The 26258-nt window shown below is 32.7% G+C and overlaps 1 protein-coding gene across 2 annotated transcripts in view; it reads left to right on the forward strand.

The window, feature by feature from the left end:
* The window catches only part of LOC105143731 (uncharacterized), a 36355-nt gene extending 20249 nt beyond the window's left edge, over positions 1 to 16106 (forward strand). For both annotated transcript variants that reach the window (XM_011052205.2, XM_011052204.2), the window contains exon 4: positions 1570 to 16106. In XM_011052205.2, coding sequence (XP_011050507.1) covers positions 1570 to 2084 — 515 coding nt within the window. In that variant the 3' untranslated portion in view covers positions 2085 to 16106. The remainder of the gene's footprint in view (positions 1 to 1569) is intronic.
* The last annotated feature ends 10152 nt before the right edge of the window (positions 16107 to 26258 follow it).

The following is a 26258-nucleotide window of genomic DNA, read 5'->3' on the forward strand; positions in this document are numbered from 1 at the left end:
TCTTCAGCAAAACCCTCCATCCAATGAAAAAATTATTTTGCGATGCAATATCTCATTTTTTTTTGCGTTAATGAATGGAGGGTTTTGCTGAAGACGATTCGAAATAGAGTTGAAACGTTCAAGACTTATATGTATCAGATATTATATTTGATTATTATTAAAAATTATCACTTTTTTATAATCAGCGTCAACTCCTATAGCCTTTTTTACATTGTAATTATTATTAATTTTATATAAATTTATAGTTGACCTAAAAAATGACTATAAATCATAGTTAAATTATAGTACTTGCAACCATTTTTTTTCTCTCAGTGTATATTTTATATTTGTTCGAGTATATTTTTTCGAGTATAAAATACATACAATTGTGTATATAAGCACGAAGCTAAAGTCAGAAAGACTCATTTTTGATAAATAAGTAAAGAGAACGCGTCAGTCCTTCCTTCGTCGCCATCGCGTAGCTTTCTTTGAAAACATTAATCGGCGGCGAATATTTAATTGAAATCACAGTACGACTGCGAGCACGATCTAATCTCCCATGAAAATGATATGGTTGATCCCATGGGGTCCAGCAGGGGTATCAAATAGGCTTTATATTGGTTCACACCCTCCCCAAGCGGGTTTCAGGGGTCGCTCACAAAAGCATATTGTACTACAACGAAAGCCAGTATCCCGACGTTGTACACGAAATTAGCTAGTATCTCGGCCAGGTCGTAACATTTACCCACACTTCGCTAAATAAAGTTATTGTATGTATATTTCTCGTAGCATAATTACCGCGTCAGCGAAATGACATTTGCCTTATCATCGTTTCATATTTTACGTATTGTTTAAATTTAATCTTTCATTATGTCGCGTTAAATCGTGAATTATAATAACAGTTTGTATATTCAATCGCTTCTATTTTCATAATTAATTAAATAAATTCTCTCATTATTTAGCGTCATGAAACAAAAGTTTAGGTATTGAAATAAAAGACATATTGTAGAGAGAAAAATTTATATCTGGAAAAGAGGGATGGAAAGAAAAATTTATATCCGAAAAAAACTTCCATGTCAAATTTAACTCAGGATAAACTCAGGATAAATTAATGGTTACGAAAGTTAACTGTCTAATTGTGATTAGAATAAAGTGTGATTAGAAGAACTATTAAAAAATCAATGCAAGCTAGCATCTGCCGGTAATCAACGCTAAGAGCAATCGATGGTGTCGGTTGAATCGAAATGCAGCTGCAGTTCGTTAACGTCAATCAAGTAATTGAGTCGGTTGATTACTAAACACTATACTTCTGCGTCATTCTATCTAACTATGTATTTTGATGACTACATCAATGATCTACGTAAATATAACTCACGGAAAAGTGTATAACAAGGTTAATTTAATTAATTACAAAAACAATTTCTTTTTGAATACTATTTCATATTATGTTAAAAATGTAACTTTTCTACAAATAATACTTCAAGAAGATTAATATCAATTAGAAAAAAATGCGATAAAACAAGAATCTTTTAAAATACAAGAAAATGTCATCTTAATTTCTTTTTTTTTTTTTTTCCTTTACTTTTCCAGTTCTTCAACAACCAGACTCGACGAGCCCGGCAATCTCGGATATGTCGTTCCCGTCACAACAGGAGAACAGTCACGAATCATCGAAGGACGAAGAGTCACAGGACTTTGAGGACGAACAACAGACTGGCAACGAGACGTCGCAACCCCATGAAACCGAGCATAAGAAACGTAAGCGACGCGTGCTCTTCTCCAAGGCGCAGACTTACGAGCTAGAGCGACGTTTCCGTCAGCAGCGTTATTTGAGCGCGCCCGAGCGAGAGCACTTGGCCTCTATCATTCGCCTTACGCCGACTCAGGTGAAGATCTGGTTCCAGAATCACAGGTACAAGACGAAGAGAGCGGCGAGTGAACGTGTTGAAGCCGGTGGCAGCGGCTGCTCACCCAGAAGAGTCGCCGTGCCAGTGTTAGTGAGAGATGGCAAACCCTGCCAATCCAAGCTGATGGAACCTACTGCATATCCCGGAAGCGGCCAGGTCCCTATGGCGCCATATATACCACAGAAATATTGGTGGTAAAGTAGTTAACTGAACTGACTAGGATAAAAACAATCCAGAGGAATCTGTGGTGATTCACGCTGATCAATGATTATTGCGAAACGATATTGCAATATCCCATTAAAATATTGTCGTGAACAAGAAGTTCGTCATAAAGAGAAGAGAACGAAGAAAGATGAAGAAGAAATTCAAGATGGAAGGTATGAATAATCTTATAGCAGTGATGTTGAACATGTTAAAGTGTTAGAAGGTTCGTGATAATGCGATAGTAATAATAATATGAATTCATCGATGACATCATCGATATTATCGTCAAAGAAAAAAGTATAAATGGTTAACAAGTGTTAGTTGAAAATAATTGACGGAATAAATTTTGGAACATTGGTTCTTAAGTTCAACTTCTCGTGCATATCTCCTCTTGAACGTAATTACAGACATAGACGTAAAATGAAAAGCTAAATCATTTCTAAGTTTGACAACATGTTTAACTATCAGGTGTATTTCGAGAAACGTATACAATCGGACTTCTCAAAGTAAAATTGCTTGACGTATGTTTTACGGAACAAGTTTCACGAGAGTGTTTAACACGCGCGTCCAACGAACCCAAGCTTAATTAAAATCAGTCACTACATTCCTAGAAAGATATTTCAAAATTGAATGAATTTGAAATGTTTCTTAGATATAAATTTTTTAACTTTTTCTTTCAATATATCTTTCATTCAATGTCTTTCAACTTTTTTTGTAAAAAAATTTGCGAAAAAATGAAAATTAGAAAATGTTTTACGATATCAATAGATATTTATTGAAACTAATATATTTTTGGTAAATATTTTATTATTTTTATAAATATGCGCAAAGGAATGTAGCGTATAAACAGTTTATGGGCGAATATATCTCGCACATAAAATATAATAACAAAGAAACTATAATGAATTAATTGATCTACTTATATACGATTATATTCTGAAAAAATATTACAATGGAATTTTAATGTTCCTCAAGACGAGCGATGTTCGCGATATATTAATTATATTCACGACGTAATACGTAGCTTTAATACGTATATATGATTATGTACAATTTGAAGTAAACTTTACTTCAAACTGTTGATACCGATAAATTCGATAATTGACAAAATTTTATCGTTAAAGGTACAAGCAAGCGCGAAAGATTTAACGTTACGTCGAAAAATAATTCAGATTAGAGATAAATCTCATAATTCTGCAAGTCTATATTTCTTCAATAGAAGATAATTAAAATCCACTGTGACCACTTGAAACTTTTTACAAGTGTTGATATTTATAAAAGAATTAGAGACAGTAACGAATATTGTCAGAAACCAAAGATCACTTTCACGTCTAATGAATTAGTTTGACGTGAATAGGTAAATAATTATAAATAAATAGTTATAAATAAATGTAAGAAAAACGCGTAGAGAAATTTTAGACGGTACCGATGTTGCGTTCTTACGAAATAAAATATTTGTACAAAACTGTTACACTTTACAATGATTCACGTATGTAGATTTTAAATTAGTCCTTAAAACGCGTGTCACGAGAAAGAATATCCTGTAAGTGCAAGGAATTCCAATTTAATTATAAAACGCATAACGTCTTGATATCGTATAACAAATAGCGTTTTTTCATTGGCAGAACTAGAGCACTCTCAGTGCAATTTAAAGCCGTTGTACACAAATCGACATAAAGATATACGTTTAATAAAATATAGAAACGAATTAAAAACCGCAAAATATTCAATACATTTTATTATGCTATTTGATAAAATACGTATTGGGCATTTTATCAAATAAGATATCCCACTTTTACATTTAAATTAGAATAGTGTACAACAGCTTTAATGTGCAATGAGTGCGCACTAGTTCTGCCAATGAAAAACGTTACAAGCATTCATGGCGGAATGATAATAAATCACACGAATGGATTACTGCCACAATAGATCGACTCGTGGCTCAATTGTGATCCGCTAATTCGATCGTCGAAAAATTTTTACGATATAGATATTTCTTCACGATTTACACACATAACTAATAAACTGTGCACGGTTTTTCTTCATATCGTCAAAGAATTCGCATATATGACATTTTGCAAGATTTTCTAGATAAAATTCTATACCTGTAAGATAGCTGTATAATTTCAAGATTCTACACTTTCCGATATTTTTCATTTCTCATAGTAGATTTTCGTAAAAAAGGAAACAGAGATTAATTTCCGAAATATATAAAACGGAATTTTTATAGCTGAATATCCTTGTCAAAATAAATTCAGCTTTGTTAATAATTTCGTTATACACATACGCATTTAAAAAGTATTAAAAGTTTGATTAAAACGAAAAGAACTTTGGTACGAGAGCAACATTTTGTCGATATTAGAATGAATCTTGTAAATCGTTATTTTAAATTTAAAATATTTGAATTTTTAAATAATATACCTGTACTATACCGATATAGTGATGTTTCAGGATGTAGTAATGTTTACTACAATATTATAGTAATCAAAGAATATATGCGAGGTCCTAACATTGCGAGTAATCGCAAGAATATCCAATGTTTCGTCCTTAATTAATTAGTTGTAGATTAATTGTATATATGTAAATTGTGTATAATATAATAAACTAATATATCAGAAGCATATTTAATAAATCTGGATCTTAAGATATCAAATTTTCTCTGTTTGTTTCTTCTTATCAATTTTATCACAAAACAATAATCCATGTCCTCTCCTCTCCCCCCCATCTCTATCTCTCTCTCTCTCTCTCTCTCTCTCTCTCTCTCTCTCTCTCTCTCTCTCTTTTCAATCTCTTTAAAAAAAGAAAACGTATTTAAAAAAGAGAATCAAAGAGAGATTTGAGATTTATATTCTGCCATGTAAAAATTTTTTGAATAAATTTTAAAGTTTTTAATAAATGATTTCTTTCGACCAATACGAGTTAATATCAAAGCACAATAATTATTTTGTTTTTATAATAATTGCTTTGTTTCAATATTAATAATATGTTACATAAATTCTATTACAAAATTTTTAATAATCATTTACAAATACAATTAATATAAAAAATATGGCAGAAGATTTAAAAATTTCACTCTAATACCGTATTGTTTCTTTTAGTAGAGAATATAATGAAACAATACATTTGAAACAATATCATTCTTTTCTCTCTCTCTTTCTCTCTTTCCCTTTTCCTCGACCGTTCTAGAACTGTTTCCCTTTTTTCGGGACACGCCGGAAGTCCGCGTAGCTTGAGTGACAAGCTTCCGGTTTCCGTTTCCGAGCAGCCATCTTGTTACCGGTTTAGATTTCCTGAGGGCGCCCCATCGAGTCTCGATGGGGATCACGTTTGACTTCTGCAACCCCCAGAAAAACTTTTCATTATTTGCATTATGACGCCACATACGTGCACTCAATCGACAAGAAATTGATAGAAAATTCAAATTTTTTATTTTATAATTTCCTTTCGCGATTAAAATAATCGATCTCCAATCGCGATATCTAATCCGATTATATCGTGTAAAACACGATCGATATCTTAGGGGAATTTTATTAATCAGTTGAGTTTCGCAAAAAAAAATCCCCAAAACGATAATAAATATATTGCTTATCTATACGAATTATCAAGCGATAACCTGTCATGAAAATTTTTACCTTCTACAATTTAAATTATATTTAATAATCTATTATTAAATATAAATAAATTATATTTAACTATATCTATTTATAAATGTATGTTCTATCTTTTTTATAATTTAAAATTGGAACGTTAAGTAGGTATTATAGAGAAAGTTGAAAATTTATAATCACTCAAAAGCTCAATTTTAATAGCAGATTTTTTTATCAATTTGAAGGACTAATTTTTTTCTTAGTAAAAATGTTGCGCGGGAATTATTATTTATCACAATTATGTCTGTGTGTAAGATAATTTTTAATATTAAATTAAAATTAATAAAAGTTTACTAAAAATTATAAAATATTGTTTTCTGATCGACTTGATCCTATAAAATATAAAGTGCAGAAAGGCGGTTTTTTATGCTTAACGTAATATATTATTAGTGTCTCAATTTTGGACAGAATAAAATTTTTCTAAATTCAAAGAACCCCATTAACACGAAGATCGCAGGTCATCTCGTATATTGTATTGCAAGTATATGAACCGTATGAGACATAAATTAGGATGCACTTAGGAATATCTATCGCTGCTCCACTTCTATCGGAACAGGACGATACAAAGGGTTTCCCTCCGCGTCCCTTATCTCTCCGTCCCGCATCACGGCGGATGATGTAGCGAGGTAAATGGAGTGGACAGCGGGCAGCATATGCTTTGTGGCGATTTCTCCTGCTGCTGTGTACAAAACGAAACTGTCCCCACACGTAGAATATTCCGAGCGCGAACGGCGATGTGCGCGAAATGTCGGCGGTGCGCCGAACCGGAAGCGGGAGATAACATTCAACCCGCTACCGAGCCCGAATCCATGATTTATATGACCAGCCGTAATCTATAGATTTGGACATAGTCCACCGACTTTTACTCTACGTACCTACCGCGGTTGGTAAGGAGCACGTTTTACTGCACGCTTAGTGCACGAAATCAAGATTTGACCTAATAAGCTTTTAGTCAAACTTTATCTTTAAAAATATTTGTTATTTATGCCACAGTTTTTAGCTCTTATACTGTTAATAAATATTTTACAGTTCAACGAAAATTATTGTAAAACTAATGATATATTATAAATAATCGTTATTTATATGATGGCACATTGCACAGAATGGTTCATTTAAATTATCAAATATCAAACTACATCGCGAAGCGCGAGCATCATGAAGATGCATACGAGAAGATAAAAATTTCGCAGGGTCAGTGTATCACGCCAAAGCCATGCCAATCAATAGACGAAAATAAATTGATAGTTCGTCGAGCGACGGGACGTCCCCTAATATTTCCGAATGTAATCGAGGGGGTGTGCGCGCTCTTCGAGAACCCAGAAAAAAAAGGAAAAATACAAAACGACAAAAGAGGTGGAGGAGGATGAAGAGAGGGTGGTGGAGGAGAACGAATGAAGAAAGAGAACGAGGATGAACGTCGCCGAGGAGAAAAAAACGAAAAAAAACTTTGACAATGCAGTTATAGGCACACGAAGAGAGGGAGAACGAGTGGACGACGTGTTCCGGGGGTGTTTTATTGGCTGGTTTCCGTGGGGTGGAAATTTCGTATAATGTAGAGATGTTTGCGTGGACTCTTTTAACCCTCTACCCTTCGCGGAGGCTATCGCAAGCCTCTCTTAGTCGGTCCGTAAAATGTATCAATACGTAAAATTACGACCAGTGAATTGCGCGAACAAGATATCCGTATATTCAGTCTATCTGGATATATATTTTCTTTTTTATAGTTCATGATATATCACTGATTAATTAATTTTTATAAGTCTCTTTACCTAAAAAAATACATTGAGAGAAAACTTTGGTATTTGTAATAATTGCATGATAAAATAATTATAGTTAACCATTCTTTAAATTATTTCTGTTATAATGTTAACAATAATAACGATATATGTATAATTCTTTTGTGAAAAAACATGTGAAAAAATTGTACTATAAATTATAATAATTTCAATATTAATGTAATAAAATGTCAAGATGTAAATGATAAAAAAAATAAACATTTTTATTAAGTATACAAATGCTATCACAATTATTGTTAATATAATTATTTTCTTAAAACCTACTATTTATTTGTTAATAATAACTAAAAAATATGTTAAGGAAAAATTAAGGATTTTTAAGCAACGTGTATGATTATTATTATTAATAGCATATATATAATTATTAAAATAATTGTAAATATATAATCTTTTTAATCATACACTGAAAAAAAAGATTAGCTGAATACGCATAACATTTTTAATTGTTTGCAACAGTCAATTTTTGACTGCGTTAGCCAATTGAAAGCCTATACTAATATTGCGGATAAGACTAATACAATCAAAAATTAGCTGCTGCAGCAGATTAAAAATGCTATGCCACATTTTATCATCCAATTTGTTACAGCAGTCAATCTTTTATATATTTCAGTATAGTTACCCTAAAAAATAACTATAAATTATATTAAATTATGCAACCATTTTTTTTTCTTTTAGTGCCTCTATCTAAATCTTTTTTAAAAAATAATTATATATATATATATATTATTTTCTGCTTTGTTGTATTATAAGTTACATATTCAACGACATTCTACTTTGATATCTATTCCCATACCTGTTCTCACGTGAACCTGTTCGCAAGTGAACGTTGATAATTGCTTTGATAGAATTGTAGCAAAAGGCTCTAAGAGCACAGTATGATCTTTGATAACCCTTGAGATCATCAAACCAAGTTCCAGCGAATCGCCGTTCTGATTGCCGTCGGAACCGGAAGCGATGTTCCCTTTTTACCATTTTTTAAAGACCACGCTAGCGGCACGTGCCGACATTATGCCAGGGTGCTAAGTCGCGTGACCGGAAGAAGCATCCTAATTGGTATCGATTCCGAGTCAACGTTGCTCTTTTCCACCCCCCCCCCCCCCTGTCACGCCGTTCAGCAACCTTCGTATGAGCAACTGTATTTTATATCATTTTTCAGTAATCATAAAGTCATAATTTACAGAAATATCAATATACTATCATCCTCATTTATGCCATTTTATATTATTATCTTAAATTTCGAATTTCACGAATATTATTCACAAACAATTATTATATGATCAATAACTTCATTATAAAGTATATTATCCAAATATAGGTATATATTTACTATAAACTTCCATTACATGTCTTCTGGTCACATTATTTAGATCTACAGACCTAAAAAGAAGATGTCATGAAACGTACATTCCAAAATACCGTAGAGAATAAGTCATTGACGTTAACTTATTTCGGGTTCAATGTGTTTTTGTTCACAGCCGAGTGAAAGGCGCGTTTAGCACTCGTTCGATCGGTATTCTCTCGGTATGTCCAACGGAAATCTGAATGTCCGTCCGCGTCGAGGGGTAGCAGAAGTTTGGCCGAAACTTTTTCAATCCCAAAAACTTTCCGCCGCGGGCAGTTTATTGTGCTGTTAGGAGTTTCAAAGGAGTCGGACGGATGTCGAACGGTCGAACCGTCGTCGGCGTTGCTCGAGAGCGTTGTCGTGCAAACATTGTCGGGCGTGCCGTAGATGGATCTCGATCCGTCGCGTCCTGAGATTGTGTGTAAATTCCCCGGGATTACGAGACGAGAAAAATACGCACGGTTTGTACGCTGACAGCAACAATTTGTGACTAATTTACGGTGGCTGGCTTAAACGTATTGCAATCTCAAATAGTGTTTAAGTGTACCACAAAGAGTGACGCAGTTATAATTTATAATTATTTTATATATATATAAAATAATTAAGATATAGAGTCACGTACTTTACGTTTCAATGACTTATGTTTTATGTTAAAGAAGTTTCGATGTAGAAACATTTCATACACGAAAGAATGGTTTTGTTAAAGTATCTCAAAATTTAGATAGATACAGATTAAAAAATAATTTTGGATCAAAATAAATTATATAGGACACTTAAACTGGTTACAAGAACGTTAAATTTTTTGCTTATCATATTTGAAATTCTTACATAATTATTTTGATCTCCAAAAGTATTTCAGATCTGTATCTAGTTAAATTTTTAAATACTTTATTCTTCAAATTGTTCTTTCCATATAAATTCTTTGTTTCCGGTATTTATCTCTTCTAAAGTTGACAGTAGAAAACTATGTACTTCTATCTTGCGAGATCTTTGATTTAAACATTCTCGAAAAATGTTCCAGAAAAACGTCATCACAACATGTTTGGCTATTTTGTAAGAGACAAACAACGAATTGCTTTCTTTCAGTTTCCTTTTGTCGCAATTCATCGAAACTCGATGCTTTCCGACACAACTTGTATACTGCAATAACAGTGGTGTTTGCGGTTTTCTTGTCGCGGCGTTTTGGCAACGGCCGGGATTCATAAGGGCACGTCGACTTTTCCCGTAACATCCCGCGCGATATCTCGAGACGACAGCAACCTGAGAGTGCAAAGTATGCTCTGGAAGCTTGCCAGAGAGCGTGCATCGCTAGTCGAGATGATAAGTCTCTCTCACGGGCAGAAAAAGTTGGGGTAGATTAATCAAAGCAGAAATTCGGAACGGCAAGAGTCGACCACCGCCGACAAAGCATATTCCCTACTAAGAATGGATCGTTTCCGGTTCCGCTCTCTTTATGGTACATTGCGGCCCAGCGATGTATTAAGATTACTTAATCAATAAAGCGCCGTACGGAAAACTGATTTGTTTTTCAGTTTTTCCCTCCTGACGAATCCTTTCCGCGCTGTCTCTTGTTTTCGATTGCAGTATGCGATGTGTCAATCAAATTGTTTCTTTTACTTCCTTTTTACAAACTTTTATATCGATTTATTCGCTACGTGAAGTTGCGATTTCTGCTTGAATAAAAATTTTAATTTTATCAAATATTTTCTAATAATTTTTAAGGATTCAACACGAAATATTTTTAAATTTTCTGCCAAACTTTATTTAATACGTTTTATATTCTTTTATCAATAATTAAATTTTTTAATTACTAATAAAAGAACAGCAATCATAAATATATAATATACTGTTGTAGATCGCACTTTCGTAAGGCACAAATTTTGTAGGGTATGCTATTTGCACCCTTGCGGGTAAATTTCGCTTTCTACATCCTTTGGGAACGAAAAGTCGAGTCGTTTGTTTGAACGAGACGCGTGCACGAAACGATTAAACGTGGATTGAACAAACAGAACTATGGTTAAACGACAGTTAGCAGATCGTTAGTCATAGTTAAGTGACCAAACATTGACATTCGATATGCACGATGGCGTTTCGATTCATATCAACCAGGATAGAAGCGGTCCGTAATTAATATTTTGTTGAGAAAAAATATCGTCTTGAAAAATTAATTTGTTATACTTTTAGTGATTATTACGGGATTCGGACAGTGATATATAGTTACGATTATGACCATCGGCGCCAATGATCGATTCAACTTAATCTCGAATCAAAGTCTTTATTCCGAGCGCGTCAGATTTATACAACTTAACGTAACGAGATTCGACGGAGAAGTGTCGCTCACCTCTCTCGATTGCTTATTCGACCTCATACTCGAAAAAAAAATGATTTGTTTCTCGACTGTTCTAGAAGGCTTCGAAATCTCGATTTAAAATATATGTGATCCTGCGAGATGCAAAGAAAATTGCATCTTATTTCCCTAACGGATTACAGAATGTGCAACATTGCTCGACTGCATGTTGTCGGATTATTTGACACATGCTCCGATAAATAAATGGGATTTATAACGCGTTGCTGATTATTACCCGCCTTCGCTGTCGCTGTTTACGCTCGTCGATATAACCGTCTCGTGTCTGTCTCTCTGTGTTATCCTTTTTTTCCGACTCGAACAGCAGGTCTTCGATATTCGCGTGTATTCTCTTGCGATTCCGAGAACGCGATATTTTTCGGATGAAAATTATATCTTTGCGAAATGCATTTTCAGTTGAGATAATAGCGATATAACTGCCACACATTTTGGAAAATCACGTAATAATTCTCTATTTTAGACGACATTATATTAAATAACTAGGATTGCGTAGTAATGAATTGAAACGCGCGCGCGCATTAAAAATTAAAAAAAAAGTTAAAAAGTTAATAACTTTTAACTTAACTTAACTTTAGTTAATTTTAAATGCATTAATTTTTAACTTAATTTAGTTACTTTAAAATTTTAATTTATTAACTTTTTTAAATTGAACATTGTTCTATCTTTCTTAATGCTAATATTTTTTTTCTATAAAGTCTTAAACATTAGAGAAGTAATTTAGAAAAAATGATTTTATGATGAGAAATTCTGTGATAAGAATCACACTATATGGAAGTTTTTATTTATTCGCTAGATTTTGTCAATTCCCGCTTATATTTGAATCACACTAATTTTAGGTATCATAAACGTTATATTTCAGCAACATAAATATGAAATAAGCCTTAGATGAAGAATTGTTGTAGACAAAGAGTTGCACATCCACTCATTTTCTAAATTTTTACATATATTTTTTATAACAAATATCTAGTCGATATAGTGACATGCATGAACGTCGTTTCAGAAAGTTAAAGAAAGTTAGATAAAGGTTAAAGAAAGAGAAATAATGCAAATATATACCCTTTTCTCTCGCAAGATTTTGACAAAAACACCTTATGGTATGACTTTTATTATATATAAGTAATTTACATGTGGATATAAAATTAAATTTGCCTAATAATCTATATTTGTAAGGATTACTTAAAGTAATCTCATTTTAAGAAAAATTAGGATATTCTGATTTCAAAAATAATTTTTTTCTCAATTGACTTTTTTTAAACTTAAATTAATTTAATCTTAATTTAACTTTTATTGAGTTAATTCTTTATTCCTTCAACTTTCAACTTAATTTCATTAATTTTAATAATCCATTAACTTTAACTTAATTTCAAAAAAAACATTAACTTCCAACCCTGTAAATAACTAACTTTAATTATTAAATACTGACATTGTATATCCCCCTCCTTTATAAGAATTCTTTTCCTTTCAAAAAAGATGTTATCTCCGATCATTATTTTTACATTGTTGAAATAAATTTCACACGTGATAAAGATCTTAAAATTAATGTAAAAAAACCCTATAAATTTCTTTGTATTAATTCCTAAACAAAAAATGAAGTATATAAACTAAGTGTGTAACTCGACCTATGTGGCCGACAGTTTCAAGAAAAGCTATTACGTGATTCGCAGCAGCGATCGATGAGAATCACACGAAGGGTATAATGCGTCACAGAAAAATATATCGATTCTCACTGGAAGCTGTTTCGAGATACAACAAGACGATACAATAGATCCTTTTGCCAGCGGGATTGAGAGGAAAAATTGGAATCGTGCCGAGCAGGATGAGAGTTTTTTTCTGGCCCTTTTAATCCCGACTACTTTGCGCCAGTCTCCTTACGAAGCCCTTCACCCTCTTAAACGTTTCCCGGTTCCGCGGCTAAATCTGCTTAAACGAGCTGCCCGTTTCAGAATGAGACAACTTTTTCTTTCACTTCTACCAGCGGTGACACTCGTGATTTACTCGGCGTTGTATCTATCGCCCAAGGTGTTTTCACTACATGACTTTATAACTTAAAGATTAAAAGCAGAAAATCGTTACAAGCTAAATGTAATTGAATCCAAAAATTATGGAAAATCCTATTCTTAAATAAATTTTTTCACTGGACGAATCTATGAATATAAAACATTTAGATATTAGAATTAAATTTTTATTTAGAATCAGGCTGTAATGATTATTATACACTATTTATTGTTATACACATTTAATTTGACGTGTGATCTATTAGTAATCTAAAGACCTAATTGTCATGTCAAAAATTAAATCAAATTCTTTCTATTCTACTTATCGGGATTTATGAAAATTTGAAAAGCTCTTAAAGAACAGTAAGGATGATCAAAAGCCCATGCCGGACAATACGCACCCGATCGGAGAACCCTAATTTCACGAGGACGTGTCGGACGATCCTCCCACGCCCCATCGGGGTTATTTCGCCCGTGACAATGGGGTGCACACGCGCTTAAACCATTAACCGATGGTTACGCCGATACATGTACAAAATCGTTCGGGAATCACCGACAATGACGGCGGTGACACGCTGTCACCATATTTCCCGCGATCCTATCGTCTCTTCCTGCGTCCTAACGTACCACGAAATGCGCGAAAGCACACTTGAGATTGTAATAAACTGTGTGTCGTGAATAGATAATGCATCACACACATTAACGCTCTAATGTACGCCTACTGTGAATAAAGAGTTTATGCTCATTTAATTTCACGTAGAAATAGAGTTGATCTATTATAATATGTTTATATACACAGTAAAGAAGACAATGTAAAAGATGTTAAAGATAAAATATTAAGATTTTTATAAATTACTCAGTTTTTAATTTAAGACTTAATAAATTAAAGATTGACTAATTTATAAAAATCTTAATATTTGATCTTTAATATTTTGGAATTAAATGAGCATAAACTTAAAAAAAAAATCACTTCACGCTTTTGCGCAAAATTTGATTTTTTTTTTTTATAAAAACGATAAGTATTGATGGTTTCTGAACATATCGAATCGTAGCAATCGCTTAAACGTTTGCTTTAACGTGGACAATAACGCATTTAGCGAGGAGGATTTAAGAAACGACGCGTAGGAGACGCGAGTGATTATCCGGAGGATTTTCGTCCGCTGGAAAACTCCATGAAAACACGATGCATTCACGATGGGCGTTAACGCGTGCATTGATTTGCCGCTCAATTTCTCCCAAATATTTCTTCACAGAAATCCCGCAGTGCACCGGCTGCAGCTTTCCTCCCTCAGTCGTAAGCCAGCATTTACTCGAATTGAGACACAATGGCGCGTTTACTATGCCATGGATAAGCCTGTTAAATGTAGACACCCAGCGAATAAATGCCAGCATATTCATAGAAATCAAATCTGCTGCTATATTAGGTCACATTTATTCGCAACGAAAAATCTACAAACTCTTCAAATACGCATAAAATGGAAAATAAAATTTACATCGCTATTTAATGCACAATATCTAATAACATATGAATTTTGACACAGTATTTTTTATGAAATATTGAAATAACTTTTTATCCAATAAAATTTAATTGGGTACATTAAAATTAATTAAGGGTTTGGAATATTTTAAATTTAAATATCAGATATTTTAACAATTGTAAAGAATATTTCTTCATTAAAAATTTTAAATTATATAAAATAAAACTTTGTCTTTTATTTTGAATCTTCTTGTCTTTGAATTACTCAGAGTAATTCTTCTTCTTATTTAACATGATTCGTATGGCAATCATTCGTATAATTTTCTGTAGAAACAAATCATAATTTATATTTATTCAAACATTCTCGGATAAAGCACAACGAGTTTAAATTAATTTCCATATTGGTATAAATCAAGTTCCAATTAAAAGATTCATTTCTAGATAACGGAATAGCAATACAGCGCATCGAAAGATTTCGTTCTCTCTCTCGAGTTGCATTAAAGTTAGTTATGATGTGCCAGAGTGAACGCGCGTATATTTCACATATGTGAGTGTATGTTCGTGCATGTGTATGTTCGTGCATGTGTATACATGCGCGTATATGGATTATACCACCCTAGAGGGAAGGGTGGAAACAGCTCCCTGAATGCTCACCTGGGCAAAGGCGTGGCTTTTGCGACAGTGGTCGATAGCGCGGCTACTACCCCGGAAAGCACACCCCTATGCTCAGGGGTGAAAAGAGGCGAAAAAGAGAAAGAGAGAGAGAGAGAGAGAGAAGAGAAAAGAAGAGGAAAGAGGAGGGGAAAGAGTGAAGGAGAAGCCGGAGGACTCTCAGTTATCGACACTCTCTGACGACGACATTATTGTCAGAGCAACGTATATCTCGCCCTTATATCAAGAATTATTTCCGGCGGCTTTTGCGCAAAATGAGAATAAACGCTGGTGAAATTTGCTAAACTGCAAACTGGGAAAGAGAGGAACTCTAGATCGCGGAATGTTCTTCTGTTTACTATCTACGTCGTACGTAACAATATCAAATTTTACTTGAGACACTTTTAGGTTAATTATAATTATCGCTTTCAAATTATTTAATGTTTATCTATTTTTAATATATTTTTATTTCATTTCTTAATTTTCTTATGTATTATTCGCAAAGGGATCAAAAAACAACATGACTAATGGTAAGAACGTTTATTTTATAACATACTATGTACCATGTCAAATTAATATCGCAGACTAAACATAATCTAATTCTATTGTATTGATTTTTTTATTTTCGACTAGTATCTTCTTACTCACTAGACGTTTTTTCCTTAAATAATCTTAACGCTTCCTAGATTTTAACATTAATTAATTCACAAAAACAATCCAAATAATTAACAAAAAAAAAGATAATTTTAAGAAATAAAAAATAAAAGATAAAATAGAAGGGAAAATTAAATCAGGTATATATTTATACAAAAAAAGTCGCAAAAACAATTTTTCAAAAAATCAAATTAATATCAAGATAATCATATTATTTTCATGTAATGTTATGAGTGCAAATAAGATTTTCTAACATCGGTTGAATGCAGCACTCTATTGCAGTTAATTAGACTTAAAGAGGCGCTTTCATCAAGAATAAGGTAGTTAAGAACTCCTTCAACAACGAATTATGAAAACTTCCGACAAATGTGCAATAGCATGTTGAGAGATTTTGAAAATATGAAGTGCAAGCCTAATTTTATTATGTAGCTCTCTAGATCTTTTGTAATTTTTAGTAATGGTACAAGAAATAAATTTAATAAATCGCGATAATAATAATCAAATGTCAATAACTGAAATGTGTATAATTATTTCTTCAGAATTATTTAACTACTATATTATTCATATTAAAAATTCATATTTTTGCTGTTATATATTACATCTTTTTCAAACATATAAAAAATCTATGATGAGATAATCTAAAAATAATCTCTTATCGAGTGAGTATTGTTCAATAAGCAATCCGTTAAAACTAGTTTAGCACTACTGATTTTCTTGTGCCAGTCTATGGATTCGCGCAACATTTGATAAATATTTCGAGTAAAGAAATCAACTAGACTGACACATTCACAGCCGAATTGATGAAGATTGTAACAAATTGACTGGCGTATCTAGATCCTACGCGCGGCTCACAAGGGAGCGAGTAAGCCCCTTAATAGATTAAGATCCGACCTAAACATCACCGTGTCAGCGTTATGCCAGCAAAGTGCTGGTTTGTGTTACCGGAAGTAACGTAATAGCCAATGTGGAAGCTCATCATATATCGGGCCATTGTCTCACAAGCCGCGTTTGCTCGTGCAAACGATCGCAGCCTTTTTCGCACGCGTTTTAGTCGTTAAAAGAGTGGGAATCCATTATACAGGCGAAAAACTTGATACAATTGTAATTATAGAAAATCACTCTCAAATGTAACGATATATAAATATTTAATTTACGTGTTAAGAGAAAAATTATCAACAGAATGTAACTAGAGAGCAAAATTTACAAGTACCAAAAAGTTTCTTATAAAATAATTACATAATTGAATATTTCAGTAACAAACACATTGCAAAAAATTCTAATTAAACATATATTAATCTGTCTAAAAAATAAATTTAAAATAAATATTATAGTTTCTCTCGAGTTCTATTACTCTATTTTATCTCTTATTTCAAAAATTAAATTAACTATACTTGGTGTCAAAATATCAAAATGAAATTTTGATATTTCTCGATAAAATTTCTATAGTGATGAACTCACGTGATTATTTAGTTCGCTCTCTTCATAATTCTTTCAAAAGCATGAAACATAACGAGCACTCTTCTCATCGCTTTGACTTTTCCGCAGTAGCCAGGTAAAATTCGATCTCTTTTGACGAAGGGAGAAAGAGCGAGTATGACAGTAGCACGTCCAAATGGGGGACTAACATGACCACAATTATACGCATAGGCCATGGTCCACGATATACGGTAGGCGCGACAATTGGCCGGATGTTTCCATTGTTACGGTCGATGTGACCCGCGATATTGTTCACCAGTTTAGGGATGACTGAAAAGCGTCGATTTTGAAGGAAATGGCCTTTAAACGCAAAGAATTCCAGCGGTTGACACGCGATCAATGACACAGTTATCGATGGGTAGGATACATAATCGTCATTATCTTCATTTCTGGCGAAATAGCTTAAAATGAAATACGCATTTAATGATTGTCATAAACCGCAAAACGTCCATATCTTTGACGTAATAACTATTAAATAAAAATTTGAAAATTTAATCGTTTTATTAATTTAAAATAGTTTTGTTAATTTAATCGGAAAACTGCAATAAAGACTTCTTTTCAATCTATGTTATTAAAATCTAATTTTTAGTAAACTTCTTTATAAAAGAATATCACACAAATCTTATGGAAAATAAATTTTGATCAAATTGCTTCAAAATTTTAATACTATGTAACTCATGTCAAGTTGATTAAAAATCTTTACGGATATAAATCTTTAAATGTCTTAGTTTCTGCTTCAGGACCTTCGAAAGATCATTATATCTTATAGATAAAAATAGTCAAAATAAGTCTTTTTTATTAATATTAATTATAAATACTGTATAGTATGTACATGGATATATACCACATATATATCTCGAAAATTATAAAAGATACGGAAAAATATTTCAGACAAAAGTTGATGCCACCCAATATATATATATATTAGGTGTTGGAATTAATTCGTAGCGTTTTTAATGAAAGAATGTTATTTATTTCACATGAGCATTAAAAAATACATTAATGAAAGTACTTCCCATCACTTGTAAAACGCTACGAATTAATTCCAACACCTAATATATATATATATATATATATATATATATATATATATTGGGTGGCATCAACTTTTGTCTGAAATATTTTTCCATATCTTTTATAATTTTCGAGATATTCGGTATCAAAGTTAAGATAGGATACCCTGTATATGTCGAAAAAATATGTCGAACATAATATCATAAAAAGTCATTTTGAAAAATATTATTACACTATGAAATATCCTGAAAAAAAGTTTTATTTTATTGCCTAAATTTAAAAAGCATGTTGGGATTTCCAGAAAGGCAATGAGACTTAAGCATTGTTTTGTGAGAAGCAAGAAGATCATGTAAATCAAGCATCTCAAAGGAATATCTACTTCATTCATATCTACATCATTCATTCCGGATAATTCATTCTGAGAAAATATGCAAACTAAAATTATAAATATACCATTGATACATGTACAAGTAAAATAAAAAAGATTGATTTGATTTCAATTTTTTGTATTTTTTCATATAAAATATAAAAACTTTTTGAAGGTCGTGAAACAAAAACTAAGACATTTGAAGATTTGTATCCGTAAAGAATTTGAATCAGCTTGACATCAGCTACAAAATATTTAAAAAATTTGACTAAAACCCATTTTCCATAAGATTTATATATGTGTGGGGTTCTTTATAAATATTTAAAAGTAAATAAATATTGTTTGCGGTAAAATAATATTTATATTAATAATAATAATACTAAGATAATATATTGCATTCTCGATATAATGCCAACTGCAAAACTAATAATTCTCCAAATATTGGTAAGGGTGCTTCAACCCCAACGGTAGCTTTCGAACCATCACTTCATTTTAAAGATATATTTTTAAAACAGAGTTCACTCGCGGCTCGCCGCGACTTATGTGTACGATGCGACCTTATTAATTTTTCCGCGATGCAAACCCGACAACGACGGCAAATCACCCGCTCGGCCGAGCAGCAAATCAGCAGCGGATGGCTTTACGTTTTCATTTGTAAAAGTGCACTCGTATCGGTCGAATTCCAGCTCCCTTCCCTGGTCCCGCGCGTTTCCGGTCGTATTGGCCCTTATTGGTATCACTCCCCAAAGATATTTTTTTCCTTCGCCAGAATAAACACACATAAAATTAAATTCACAAAGCGCCGCGAATTTCCGTGTTCTTATGACCGTAAGAGTACCATCATTGTTGCGTCCGAGGATTGCTTGTATTCTCCTTGAATTTTATTTCGTAAAAACGTGCTTCGAAAAATGACTTTACAAACGCGAGATATAAATTCGCGTTTCTATCAAATAATGAATAGAAAGAATAGAAAAGCTTATTTCCAATCTTCTGTTAAATTCGCATTTTATAAAACTAAAAGTTATCTGCTATAAAATTTTCCAATAAGTCTTTCCATATAAATAATGAGAATTTTATGATGATTTAAAAAATAAACGCTTCAATTATTTTATCATATTTACTATTAAAAATTAGATTATATTTTTTTATACTAACAATTAGTACTTGTAGCCAAAAGCAGACATTGTAGCATCTATCCTTTGAGATAAATGAAAGTCTCAAAATCTTCAAACTGCAATATAGAGTAACTGTTCCAATTACTGTGCTTGTCCCTATTAATGTGCTTTTGTATTTCGATAAAGAAAACTAGCACAAATAAATAAGAAAAAATATTTTTTTTTTGTTAAGTTAAATTATTAATACATACCGAAAATAATATTTTATTTTTTGAGTATTAAAGTATTTTAAATATTTTTTTGAAAAATATGAGGAATTTATGTGAATCCAGTAATACGTACCGCAAGATTTTAAACTTGTCCCTATTAATGTGCCCTGTATTGGAGCTGAGAACGTTGTGTTATGAGTGTATTTTGAAATAAATATAATTGAAATAATGATTTATGTAATATTAACATAAACAATTAAATTTATTACCTGCTTTAGTAACTATATGTTAAAATGAGTTAAATGTAAATAGACACACAAATTGAGGGCACATTAATAGGGCCATCGCCGCTTAGGACTCACTAATAAGGACAAAAACATGTTATTTTTGTCAAAAGTATTTTTGTCAAATTTTATAAAGTATTAACATTTTTTAGATTAAAGAAATATTATAAGAAAAAGAAGTAGTTGAAAAACCGATATTAATTGCAAGCAGATAAAATTAAAGCTACAATATTTAATAATTAATTCAATAATAAGCAAATTGGCTAAAAGGCACATTAATAGAGACAGTTACTTTAGATTCTCGTTGTATTTTTCTACAAATCGACCGAGGCTTTGACATTCGTTGTCTCATTTTCTTTCTCGAAGCGGTGAACTCACGAGATGGGGCGGCTCGGTTATGAGTACATTCTCGACGGGAGCAGAGGTGTGTACTTAGGATTCTTTTTCTCGCGTGTCTCGAACGAGAGTCGTAACGATGATAAATCAAAATTTTCGGCCAGCTGGTGCGTATTGCCCGAGTTCGGTTGCGTGTTGCCGGCATTGTCGGCGAGGCGATCGTTTAAATCCATTTAACGACGTTGCACGGGGAATAGACTGGGGGCATCAGAAAGAAGGGTCCTTGTCGGGGACCTCGTTTCCAGGCCCCGCGAGAGAAAGAGGCGATCCCTGTTCCTATGAGGCGTGTCCCGTGTTTCCGTCGCTTCTCCTGATCTCGTTTCGTCTCTCCTTCCGCTCCCTCCTTTTTTACTTTTCGAAAGAGAGATCGATGGCCATCGCCCATTCAGAAAATTTGTCTCAGGATGGTGTAATGGGTACAATGTGTCGAAGGGCGATCGATGTGTGTCGATTGACAATTCAAACTTGGGAATCTTACAAGATACGTTTCACTAAGAAACGATAAAAATATTTCAATTATTGTAAATATTCTAAAAAAAAATAGTTTGAAATTAATTTGAGTTAATTGAATCACAAGAAGAAGAAATAAATTTGCAGAAGAGAAGTACTCTCTCTTCTCTCGAGCATATATCTCAATCTCTGTCCTAAGATTAAACCCAACTTCTTGTTTCATGAAAGAATCAGTGATGCTCACAAATTCCCACCTCGATAATGGGGAAGCGGGCATGCCCCAGGGGTGTGTTCGACGGAAAGCACCCCCTTTGCCATCGCCCAGCACCCTTTTAGCATCGGCCTCACGAGCGAGCACACCCCCGAAACGTCAGAGGCTAATTGATATAAACGCACGACGTAATATACTTGTCATATAGGCGAAACCCGAGCTAAACCATCATCCGAGTGAACGAGAACGAATACTAGAGTAAGAGAGAAAGAAGGTATATACATATATACAAGGGGTTTGTAAGCCTTAAGCCTGGATTACGTTAGTCGATATTAGACTTGGCGGTCTAATGTCTGATCATTAACATATGAAAGACTGATGGTCGGTCGGTGGGTCGCCAGCAAAAGTAAACGCACTTAAAGCACGATTGATTTCTTATTGGCTCCCGAAGAAAATTTATTCCACGATATTGTACGTGTCGCATATACGCAGTAAAGAAGCGTACTTCAAGTACAGAGAACAAGCCAAATTCTTTTAAATTGATTATTTTAAAAAGCTTCACTTGTCTGAAGTTTTATTATATAGCGATATTTAAAAGATTTCTGGAATAAATTGGCTTTATCATTATGTAGAGATGCAAAATGATGTCGTGACAAAAAATTAAAAAATATGTTTAATTATTATTATGTTTATTATTATTATTATTATTATTATTATTATTATTTAGCTTCTCTTTCTTTTTATCTCATCAATACATTTTATTGAAATCTTATTGGAGATATAAATATCTCTCAACTTATTTCAAAACGAATCTTTTATCATTGTATGTCCTCTTTCTCAAATCTCTTTTCTCTTTCTCGATCTCTATCTAATATTTATTCTCGATTTAAAGAAATAAAATTATATCTTTTTATCAATTAATTTTATAGATAAATTGCATTTATAGAAAAGTAAAATTTTAATGCATTCACAAATAATTTCACAAATAACGCCAATTAAAAATAATGAGCCTATTGCAGGCATAAAATAGCGGAACATTATACGGTATTTTCTGCATCGTTTTAAATGCCGCACAGTGCATCGTTTTATGCGCTTTTTATTTAGCTACGAAACCATTTGAGATAATGTGGAAACACGAGAAAACGAAACGCGACGGAAAGTCATAGATGGGAGGTAAGAAGGGGGCGCAGTGGCATTAAACCAGATATATCGCCAACACTTAGACCCTATTTACAAGAACATTCAATAAAGCCGGATAAAACGTAACGCGATACAAAGGATCATTACAGTCTCTATAACGAAGATCTTTATACGACTGCTTTACGCGTTAGCTTCACCGTAAAACTCATTATAAGCAACATCTAACGCGTTTCAATAAATAAAACATTAATGTAATTGTGTGGTTATTAGCGATTTAATTATTTACGTTCAATTTTTTTATTACAATACCAATTTTTCAAACATCTACAGCTACAATATTCAAATGGTGATCAACAGCAATACAGAAAAATAAAGTTCCTTTTATATGTATTTCACATTTTTATATTATTTTATTTAACATTTTTATATTATTTTAATTATTTTATTTAGCTTATTGTTTTAAAGTACATTAATATTTTAACATTGAAAAAGACCTCAGAAGGTCAAAACGTTTATTTATTTTAACATATTTTACAATAAGAATCTTATTTTAGACCGTATATGTGAGAACACAATCAATACTAGAAATTAAATGCCTACGATCGAAGCTGGATCTTTAATCCTTAAATAATTCAAAATGTGAATTATATATATATATTATATGTGTACAAATGCATACCGTATTTGTAGTCATTCGAACTGCGTGCCAAATTGGTTTTCCGACCTTATAAACGCAATTAAACTACTGTAATAATATTATGAATTAAATTAAATTGACAAGCAATTTGATGCTCGATAAGGCATATTAGAAAAATGTTAATGTGCTGAAAAACTATAAATAAATTTAACATTGGTTTTAACTCGTAACTCTTTATTCTTAATATGATGTGATTAAAGTTCCTTTTATTCTTCTTTTAACTTTGATAATCTTAGAGATAAGCCCTTAATTAATCTTTGTAAATAAGTATATTTAGTTCGTGTACACTTATTGAAGATAACAAATCCTCATTATATGAGATTATATTTCGTGTGTATCTATCATGTTTTAATAATAGATATTTAATTGTCCATCGGCACGGTGTATTCGATGACATTAAAATATAAGATCGGAAACCGTAAATGCGATTCGAGTCAGCCGTCAATTTAACCGCGACAAACCGAATAATGTAGTCGTCAAATAATTGTGGACGACGACGGTTGACAGGGTAATCCTCGGAAGACACGTACACTGTAGCGAGTGCGGGATAACGGGGGTGAGAGCGGATATTGTCTTAGCGAGTTTTCAAGCGTCGGTAGGGGGTGCACCCTCCGCCACCATAAACGTATTCATGGCCCCGACGGGGGTTTTCATGGGGTCCCGGTTAACGTCATCGTGAAATCACCGCTGTCGATATGAAGCCTCGTCGGCTAATAAAGATTGATGAGATTTAATCAAGCGCGTGATAAAAACGTCAGTGCCTGCCGTTTAAGGATACGATGTCAGCCTCCAAAGCAGGAGGAGAGATTTAAAATCGACTGCCTGTCATCACGCAAAGACCTACTTTTTTCTTTTACTTTTTTTTCGCAATATTTTAGAAATGTTTATTCAATCTCTCTTGTATTGTTTCTCTCATTGTAATAATATTTTAATATATCCAAATTGTAAATAAAATAAAATTTTAATAAAAATAAAATTTTGAGTATAGAAATTTTCGTACACTGAATATGAACTTGATTTGTCTTTTTTATCTTAGAATAATAAACACAAACAAAAATAGTAAAATTCTAAAAAATAATGGATTCTCAAATATATATATTCTCAAGAGATGTTATTTTTGTGTATTAAGGATTGCTTAGAAATATGCGGAAAGATGCGAGTGACTTTCATCCTTTTGTTATGCGGCATCTGCCCATTCACAATGGTAATGGGCGTGAACTTTCGAAAATTTCTATCGCTTCCAAAGTCACGATGTACTGTGCAGTGTGTAAAGGGCGACAGAAAGCTGCTGACAAATTTTGTTTTATAGATCCCAAAACCACACCAGGTGATCTGAAAAGAAACGGATAGAGTCTAGACTGTAGAAACGAATAGAGTCTAGACTGTACAGAATAAATTCGATTAGCAATTTCTTAACAATAGATCAACCTCTACTTTGCAAAAGATGAATTCCATAACAACATCTTTATAAAAATAGTTCAAGATTTAAGTGCATAATGAAAAAGTAGCAGAAAATTCTGCTTCAATCTATCATATCAAAAAAAGTAAGACACATTTTAAATAAATCTTGAAGGATTTCAACTTTCATGCACATTTAACATGTGATACAAATATTTCGATATTATTAAATTTATCTCAAGGAATGTATACCTGTATAAAAATTGAATAAAAGGAATTATTCGTGAATAAATCTTGTAATTTTCGTAATAATATCACAAAAAATAAATAATCCGCAAAAAAAACAACGAATTGGAAGATATATGCTTTCTCAGCTGTCATTTACACATATTCGAGAGGAAGACGATAGACTGCGGGAAGATCCCTTGCGCCTCTCATCTATCGGATGGCGCGCAAAGGGAGGCGTTGTCGCGTGAAATCGCGTCTGTCCAAAATATTTGTATTTTCTGTTCATTGTATCGGCCCGCGTGGTATTGTTGTTGGCCCATGTGGTCATGGAATAGCTGACGGCGTCACAGAATGGCTTGTGGCCATGTGAATGAATCTGATGGTTCAACGGTAGCCCACCCAAATCGCTTAAATATCTTTCAATGGGCAATTCGATATATGCACTAGTGAATCCCATGCTGAGATGTATCAACGAAGCTCCCGACAACAATTAATCACGATGATATTCAATATATTATAGGTAGATAATCGAAATGATAATTAACCCACATAAAGTTACATATAACTTGAAGTGAAATCTCACTTTTAAGAATAAAAATACAGCCACTACTGAAAAAGAGTAAAAATATTTGCACTCTTGAATAAGAGTAGCAGATTTTCTCTCTTTTCTTTTGGGGTGTACTTCACTCGGTGTGGAATAAAATTCACTCCAAAAGAAGCAAGTCTTACTTTTTTTTTTTTAAATAAATCTAACTCCAAAAGATCAAAATCTCACCCTAAAAAAAAAGAATGAAAATTTAAGAGAGCTTCATTCTTATTTAAGAGAGCAAATATTTTGCATTCTTTTTCAATAGTGGCACGATTTTTTATTCTTTTGGAGTGAAATTTCATTCCAAGACATTGTAAAACTTTCTTTGATTGATCAATTCGTAAAATTTTTTATTCTGATTAGTCAACGAAGTATTTGCAGCATTAAGGATGTATTTCTTTGTATTTCTTAGGAAGCATGTCTTTTAAAAAATCAAAAAGGTATCACTGAATAAACCATAAAGGTAAAAAAGCATTGCTTTTTACAAAGTATATAAGTGTAAAATGGCATTTTCATTAAATAAATTTTTCTAAATTTTGATTCGATAATACGTCAGTTGGTATACTTCTTTCAGTAGTTACCTTCCACTAAGTTTTATATTGGTAGCAACGATAAGAGCGAATCGCATGGAAGGGACAGGGCGTTCGTTCCTGAAGAAGCTAGAACAT

The sequence above is a fragment of the Acromyrmex echinatior genome, chromosome 12, assembly GCF_024713525.1.
Source record: "Acromyrmex echinatior isolate Ae372 chromosome 12, ASM2471352v2, whole genome shotgun sequence".
NCBI lineage: Eukaryota > Metazoa > Arthropoda > Insecta > Hymenoptera > Formicidae > Acromyrmex > Acromyrmex echinatior.